General features: G+C 50.8%; 1 protein-coding gene across 1 annotated transcript in view; it reads left to right on the top strand.

Annotated features, from left to right (window-relative positions):
- Positions 1-8,468, top strand: part of ZC3H18 (zinc finger CCCH-type containing 18) — a 39,824-nt gene that overhangs the window by 29,075 nt on the left and 2,281 nt on the right. Inside the window, 5 exon segments of the mRNA XM_010284970.1 lie at positions 1,587-1,652; positions 3,888-4,048; positions 4,655-4,851; positions 6,116-6,212; positions 8,313-8,409. Coding sequence (XP_010283272.1) covers positions 1,587-1,652; positions 3,888-4,048; positions 4,655-4,851; positions 6,116-6,212; positions 8,313-8,409 — 618 coding nt within the window.

Raw genomic sequence — 8,468 nt, 5'->3', positions numbered from 1 at the left:
AAGAGCTGGGGGTGAATGCTAGTGACTTGTCACAGCAAGAGGTTCCTGTCTTTGAAGGCTGGTTGGGGGATAAAATAGGTGGAATACATGAAATGTGCCAAAAGGCAGGGTCTGCAGTGTCAAAAAAAACAAAAGGTATGTTTGAGAGCCACTGATTGTGGGGGCTGCACAGCAAGGAAGCAAAGGTGCATTTGGTCTGGAGAGCAGAGTTCTGGGCCCTGTTTACTCAAAATCTGTGGCGGTATGCAGGGAGTATTTCTTCTGTGTGGTCCCAGGAGCTCGTTCGTCAGCACGCAGCATTACCGCTGGAGGAGAGGAGGAAAAACTCCCCAGCATGCAGCTTGCTGGCTCCCCTGCTCTACGTTCTCTTCCTGGCTTCATCCTGTGTGACTAGTCTGAATGTTCCAAGTGCTTTCTGTCTGTCCTGTAATCGGTTTTGTTGTCCTTGTCTCCTCCCTTTGCATTTGAAATGAGAGGCTTCTGATGGTTTTCAAACAAGGAGCATTTGTCTGTATTTAAATATGTTTATCAGGCTTAATCCATTGTACTGTATTTAAAAATGCTACAGGATAAATGCAGGTGGCATCGCCTGTTCTTGGAGGGACACAAAGTCAGCTAAGCACAGCTGAAACTTGTGCATCCCTCTTACATTAGAAGTTTTGAAATAGCAGTACGATACCTATGTGCCTACCCTATGGAAGCAGTAGCTTGATGTGTAAGAAATACATTTAATATAAATGTCTGTCTTGGGAGCACTGGGAATGTTTTATCCCTGCAGTAAGGCATATATGGTTTTCTTGGATCTGCTGGATCCAAAACGCACTTTTATTAGTGTGTTTCGAAGATAGCTCTAAGTCTGTTTTCTGTTCAGGTTTTCAGAAGCATCCTGAGTCAATTCTTAATTTTGCATGGGATTACATCTCATGTCTCTTCCCAGTAGGTAAAGAAAAGGCTGGGCTGAGCAGTTATGTCTCCATAAGTGAAAAGTGATCATGAGAGTTTCTTTTCCCTAGAAACTCTGTCAATTCTAGTTTCCATTTCACTTACCTTAACTAGTTAATAATGATCTTAGATGTCTTTAGTCACATTCCCTTATTCTAGGGTTTTTTCATGCTTATACCCACACAAACCCACTGCCCTGCGCTCTCCCTGCTGTGCAAATGACAAAACATCTCTAGGTATGTTAGTGCTGGTGTGTTAGTCACAAAAAATGTCTATGATTATTTGTATAGCCTGAAATACAAGGTAGTCCCACTGTGTTACGCAGTTAGCAATTTTTCTTTGTAGGAAGCATTTGCTGCTGGTATCAGTACAGGATTAAGGTGCTTTAGCTCATTCTTTGCCTGGCTCTCATTAGCCTTATTCAGTCTTGCATAAAACATCTACTATTCAGAAAACAGATGCTTCCTCAGGACTGGGAACGCAAGGTTGAGAAGAACAGCTGAAACGATTACATTTGCAAAGCACCAATCTTGTATACAGTACAGGACAACAGCACAGTGCTCAAACTGTCCCTAAACAGTTTCTTCTAACCCCGTGTCACGGCAGAGCGCAGCGAGGTGAGGATGTCGTTTGCTGTCTTGCAGGCGGACTATCAGCGGCAGCATCAGTGGCAGTGCCAGCAGCTACAGTGGTTCCAGTTCTCGATCTAGGTCCTTGTCTCGGTCTCTCTCCAGATCCCATTCCAGATCGTCATCTGCCTCAGTGTCCCACTCCCCGTCTGGGTCCAGGAAATCCAGGTACAGCCCCGACCCTTCGTAACCTTTGCTGAAGATTATAACTATTCTTAACTGTTGTGATTTCTTGCAGCGAAAGCGCTCTCTAGCTTCAAGTATCAGAAGCTATAGGTAACCGGGCACGAAACAAGATTATTTCTTTGTGTGGTGTTATGAATCCTGACTCCTGAATCATGATAGTACAACACTGGTAGTGTCCTTGTGGTTTATTCAAGGAAGTAATCTGTCACGTGTGCCGAACTGCCCATTTTTACCTAGATTATGACCAAAATGTCTCCTTATGGCCAGGGTGATCCCACATCCTAAATTTATTTACAAGGTAACAGTTTCAAGCTACAGAGCTTTGCTCTTCTGAACCTCTACTGCCTCTGGTTACTGAATGTCCTCAGGGAAGATGCTTGGCCTGTCAGGAGAGGTAGGTCAGAAAATACCTAAAAGGCCCAGCTAATGATATTTTTACTTTGCTGGCAAAGTTGCATGGCCAGTTCCCTTTGTGTTTAGCCCCAGGTGAATAGTTATATGGCTGTTTAGTCTGTGGGATTTGTAAACAGCTAACTCCCTCCAGTAGAGAGTCATGAAATAAACCCCTTTCAAGTCCTGCGTTCTGTTTTTTTCTTTTTTTGCATTTGTTCACACACAGGAATCCCTGAAACCTCGCAGGCAGCCTTGAAACACAAAGCTTCCCTGTGGTACAGATTTAAAAGTAGACCAACAGCGTAAAACTAGTGGATTAAGTAGGACTTGGCTCAGACCAGCGGTAATTCACATATCTGAACTCTGTGAAACTCCCAAGGTTCAACATCCGCGTTATTTTACGGAAATACAAACTTGTTTACTACATGCTTGTCGCATTCATCAGATCAGGCAGGGGTGATGCAAGAGGCTCAGAAAGTGCTTGAGCACGCTGGCTCTGTGCTGCCCTGCCGTACGGCATTGAGAGGAGAAGATGGGGAAAACGTAATGCCGGCATTGCTCATGTGGCACCAGGGCCATGTTTGCTGCTTTTACCGGTGTGTGGAAAGGAGGAGGCGTAGTAAATACTGTACCCAAACCAGATTTGCTGTCACAACCTTGTAGCCAGGAGCTTTCCCAGAGAAGGAGTTGCTGGCTCATCCAGTCACTGTTGCAGCAGTAGATGAGACCTCTCAAAACTCACCTCTGTCAGGATAACCTCACCTCTGTCAGGATAGCGGGTAGCGACTTTGCGGCTCGTTCCAGGGCTTGTGTGTGCTGCAGCTGCCGCAGCCCGTTCGGTTGCATACAAGCTGGCTTCCAGCGAGTGAGCTTGGACCTCGCTGGCAATCGCTGGGGCGCAGAAGTCGGTGTGGCCTGCAGAACCTGTGGGAGAGGCTGCCTTGAATATTCATGGGGCTGGCATGCGCCTGGTCCCTGCGTGGTGACAGCTGCCGTGCCAGCCGGTTCCCAGCTAGCCGGGGTTTTTGGAGCTGTTTCGGTATAGCAAAGTCGCGGTGGTGGAGTGCCCCTGAAGGGAAGTCTGGTGCATAGCCCTGTGTTTTTGTCTGATACATTTCTAAGCAGAAAGTCTCCCTTAAATGAATATAATGACTGTCTGACATTTTTAATATTGTGAATCCATTAGGAGATAGCCATCTTATAGGCACTATTAGGAGATAGCTATCTTATAGCTGTCTTCCCTGTCATTATCAGTCGTGACAGTATGTGCATCCTCAAAACAGGCAGCATGGACTCTCCTGTACCCTGAGGAGCTGGGCAGGAGCTGTGGGCTGTAGGACTCCAGGGCCTTTAAAGCCTCCATGAATGAATGTGTGCCAAACAACAAAAACATTGCCAGGGAACCCTTGACCTGAGCCGTAACACTGACCTGTACGTGATAGCGCACGCCCTGCATTCACTTTTTGTTTACCTGCGGAAACAGTGACCTGTTTACGTGTTGCTTTAATCCTATTTATAAATAAACAGTACTTTCTAGGCTTGCATCTAATATGTTTGGGATTTTTCACACCGTCAGCACCCCAGGAGATACAGCCTTTGTCTCCTCCTGGCTATTGCCTGCCTTAGCAGCTCTCTGACATCCCAGCCACACAGGAGAATCGAAACAAAGGTGTCTGTCTCATCGCTGCCTGGTTCTTGATGCATTCGTGACTGTAACGGGCTGTTGGCTCTTTCCAGGTCCCTGAGCGTGAGCAGCGTTTCTTCTGTCTCTAGTGCCTCCTCTAGCAGCAGCTCTGTACGCAGCGCCGACTCCGAAGACATGTACGCGGACTTGGCCAGCCCTGTTTCCTCAGCCAGCTCCCGATCCCCAACCCCAGCGCAGCAGAAGAAAGGTAGAGGTACCTGGTTTGGTATTTTCTTCTCCAAGGGGTCCTGGGGAAAAAAAAAAGCGGGGAGCAGAGATCTGAATACAGCTTGCTTGGTTGGTACTATGGACTCCAGGAAAATTGTTGAGCAGAAGCAGATGCTTGTGGCTGGTGTAGACTGGAGGAGCCCAGAGGCTTCACCTGAGGAGGGTGAAACCATGGAGAAGGAAGGCTGTGGAGCAAACATACATTCGCATCCTTCCATCCATGTGTCTCTGGCTGTAAAGATGCCTTTTCCTGCCTGCCTGGGAGTTCTGCCTGATGCCTCTCTCTTACTTTGTTCTCTTTCACCCTTGTGAGGTGATGCTAAATCTTTTGGATAACTCCAGTATCATGTTGTTCTTCCTCTGTTCTTTTAGACCATAGCAGAGTTGGTGGCAAGAGCCTTTTGGTTTTTGCCTATTATGTTAAGCGTCCCCTCTGTGGAAATTCAGGTTTCCTGAATCTTTTAACCTTGGGGCCACATGCTGTGCTAACTGGTGTGGGCTTTTTCAGTCCCTGGAGCAGCATCCTCTTGCCCTGCCCTCCGAAGGGAGGAATCGGTCACAAGTCACCACGTCTGTTCTCTCGTTTCAACAGGAAAGTCAAAAAAAGAAGATAGTGCTAAAGAGGAAAAGCGGAAACGGGATGTGCCCGCTCAGCTCCTGAAGTCAGCCAAGCCCACCCAGGGGAGCAAATCGCAGCAGCTCCTCCAGACCCAGCAGCCCTCAGCCCCCCAGTCTCAGCAAGGGGGCTTCAGCGCTCACAAAGAGATCAAACTGACGCTCTTGAATAAGGTGAGATGTTGGGTGGGTGCGGCTCCCTCCATGCTCCCTCCGAGGAGCGGATGGGACGGATACCGGGGCTCGGGGCTGGCGGATAGGGAGCTCCAGGCTCCGTGCTGTCGGGATGAGCTCAGCCGGGTAGGTCTGCAGCTGGGATTGAAGGGCGACAGACAGAACCAGTCTGGCAGCACACACCCTGTAGTGGCTTGAGTTTGGGACTGTGTTGGCGGCTTTTCCTGCTGCAGCTTCAAGGGCTCTTCCCCGCTTTCTCGAAGGCTGCAGCCCAAGCGCTGAGGCGAAGGCGTGCGCGGCGCAGTCCCACATGTGCTGGGGCCTTGCCCACTGAAGGCATGCTCCCCGCACGCTTCCGAGTGAGCCCTCCTCCCACTGCCCGCTCTGGAGCGAACTGCTGACGAGTCATTCACTGAGTCAGGAGGGAAAAGTCAAAAAAAGAAGATAGTGCTAAAGAGGAAAAGCGGAAACGGGATGTGCCCGCTCAGCTCCTGAAGTCAGCCAAGCCAACCCAGGGGAGTAAATCGCAGCAGCTCCTCCAGACCCGCCTCTCTGGGGTGCCTGCCACCAGCCGCGCTTTCCGCGGGGAGCCTGGCTCTTTCCCCTTTACAGTTGAGCCCGATGCCCCAGTTTGGTGCCTTCGGCTGGGATTGCGATCCAGATCATGTGGGAGAGTTCGGCCTTGCGTGGTTTTGTGCTGGAGCAGGGTGTTGGCCCCAGTCACGTGGGTAGGTTCCTGGTTTTGAAGCGTTAATGTTTTTTTTCTGACAGTCCAAATTCCCCGTTGCAGTCTGAGGCCGCAGTTTTCTCTACTTCCCCATGCTATGACGTGAGGCGCCTTTATCGAGTCTGTGAAGCATGCTCTGTGGGGAGGAGTGTGCAATTACACATAACTACCGGCTGGCATGGTCAGATCCTGGAAGAAGGCATGGCTCCACATGCCTCTGACATTTGCTATCCTTGGTGCTGCGGAAAAAACCTCTTGTTACAAAATGCTGCTATTGTCCTGTTTCTGACAACTATGAAAATAGCTCAGCGTTAACCCCGGTGCCAGAGGATGTTGCTGTTTGCTTACAGTGGTAGGGGAATGACGTGGTGCCAGTGATGGTTGGGACTGGCATGCACAAGGAGTTTCATAGGAGACATGCTCGCACGAGCCAGCCAGCATGTCACGGGCACCTGTCACAGGAAACATCTCTACCCGCTTCCCTCTCCGGAGGGAAGTGGCTGCTCAGCTCCGTTGTCTGTTTTAATTCCATTTCAGGCAGCTGACAAAGGAAGCAGGAAGAGATACGAGCCAGCAGACAAAGACAGGCCGACCTCTCCTCCAGCCAAACGGGCAAACGTGTCACCTGACAGAGGTGAGACATCAGCCATCCCAGGATCTCCTGGCCTGGCTGGGTTCCTGCTCTGCCGCTCGAGGCGGTGCTCCAGCGACAAATGTCTCGTGAAAGTCTCTGCTGCAAGAGTCCACTCGCTGGAGAGGTTAATTGCAGGCATGTGTCCTTCCAAAACCTCAGAGTGTGCGATTGCCACCAGATAATGCGGGCGTATGAGCCGTCCTGCTGCAAAAACACAGTGGAGGTGAGACACTCTGGTTTGTGAAGTAAGCGAGGTGAGGTCAGCCCTGAGCAGGCCAAACCCGGCCTTGCCTAGCTGTCTTGTGGTGCGCGTTGCGAGTACCTTGGCTCCACTATGTCTGTGTAAGTCCACTGCAAAAAAAAAAAAAAGCACCAAAAAAAGCCCTCGCTTTGAAGATACAGCGAGCTCATCTCCGCTGTAGGTACACATCCATCCCAGAGCGGCCTCCTGTTCTCTAACAGTGTCGTTGGATGTGGCTATGGAAGTCGTAGGGTTTTCCCTTACTGTGTCCCGGGGTCTTCTCTGCCTTGTATTTCAGCGCTTCGCAATGGATCCTAGTCTTCCTGATGGAAGAGCTTGTAGCGATGCTTAGAAAGGGCACACGGGCTGCCAAGGCTCTGGGATGGATGCAATAATTGGCAAGATCACCCGTGCTGCGAAATGAGACAATTTCCCCACTTGTGTGTGACACAATCTGATCTGCCCTGTATGTTTAGAAAGACACAGGCTTTCCAAGTCTTCTCCTGTGTCCGAGTCCTCAGCGGCAGTATTAGCACCTCGGAAAACTGAGCTAGCGAGCCGCATCGAGAGGGACCTAAATGCCATACTCCAGCCTTTGCTGTCGCTGCTGAAAAACAAAGACGGGGAGTTTGTCAGCCAGAGGTGCCTGGTTTTGACGTCCAAGCCAGCATTGACACGTGATGTTGTTTTCCCTGTTGTCTCGGCTGTAGGTGTATCTTGTTGACTCTGGGTGCCAGCCAGAAAAAATTTCTGTGCTAATAGCCTGGTTGCATTCGACTCCTGCAAAGGCAGCGTGGAAGGGACTGGGTGAGGTTGAAGTTCACTGGGATCTAGTTCACAAGTACTGCTGAGCTGCAGACAAATGAATGGGCCGACCTAGCAAACTGTGCTGATTTCATAGATACGTAGATGTAGATGTAATTATACACTTTATTCGGTGTCTGTATGTTATAAAGCACTTTTAAGCAGTGGCAAATGGGACACGAGCCCTGAAGGCAACTCAGCCTCCCCTCACAGTGGCAAGCGTACCCTTGACTGAATTGGGACGAGCGAGAAGCAGCCTGCACTCCAGTGTCACAGCACAAAGCTGGTCGGTGTTTGCGCCCAGAGTCTTGCTTCCCTCTTCTGTAACCTTGCTGTGACTAGATCTGCAGCTATCGTTGCCTCTCTGCGCGCTGGGATGGCGGTAGTTGGGAAACCCCCTGCAGCAAAACTTGGATAATGCTGTTGCAGGATCCCAGTGGGCTTCCCACCACCAGCGAGTCCCCACAGCAGCTTCATTCAGGCGGGGCACGATGGTTCAGTCCGTGCTGAGCAAACATGGGGGTAATGCTGTCCATGGATTGGCCCCAGCTGGCTCCGAAAGCGGCAGAGCTGCACTCGCCCAGCACTCTTTAAGCCAATACACCCTGTTATCTGGCCAGCGCGGAGCCAGCTCAGGTGCCGCTGTGCCCATTGCACACAAACCGGATGATCTGCCGGGGGATAATGGAGCACTGACTCGGTCCATGAGGGCTGGCCCTGCCCCGCAGCTTTGCAAGCAAAGCACGGCCGAAAAGCACAGCGGAGGAGCCTTGTTCCAGCAGCTGGAGGGTGAGGGGGGGACCACTGCGATGCCCCGCAGTTGATCTTTTGTGGAGCTGACCGTGGGGCACAGCCTTGACTAGCTTTTCGGCTCCCCCTCAAGACAGGGTGTGCAACTGTAGGTTCCGACTGCTGCTGGACTTGGCCTTTTGCTGGCCAGATCTGGCCCGTTTGCAGAGAGCATCCTTAGACTGCTGAGACGGTACGGTAGGCAGGGTAGTGACCTGTACCTTTGCGATGAGCAAGAACATCTCACCTTTTTATTTTCCCAACAGGCTCTCGTGACAGGAAGACGACCGGGAGACTCTCTTCACCCAAGCAAGAGCGACAGAGGGGCCAGAACACAAAACCTTCTCCCGCACAGGCAGACAGGTCAGTGCCCGCTTGTTCTCGTGGGTCTCTTGTGAGCCAGGCTGGGGCTGTCACTTCTC

This window comes from Phaethon lepturus, unplaced genomic scaffold (assembly GCF_000687285.1).
Source record: "Phaethon lepturus isolate BGI_N335 unplaced genomic scaffold, ASM68728v1 scaffold17114, whole genome shotgun sequence".
Lineage (NCBI taxonomy): Eukaryota > Metazoa > Chordata > Aves > Phaethontiformes > Phaethontidae > Phaethon > Phaethon lepturus.
This window is presented reverse-complemented; position numbering and strand designations above follow the sequence as displayed.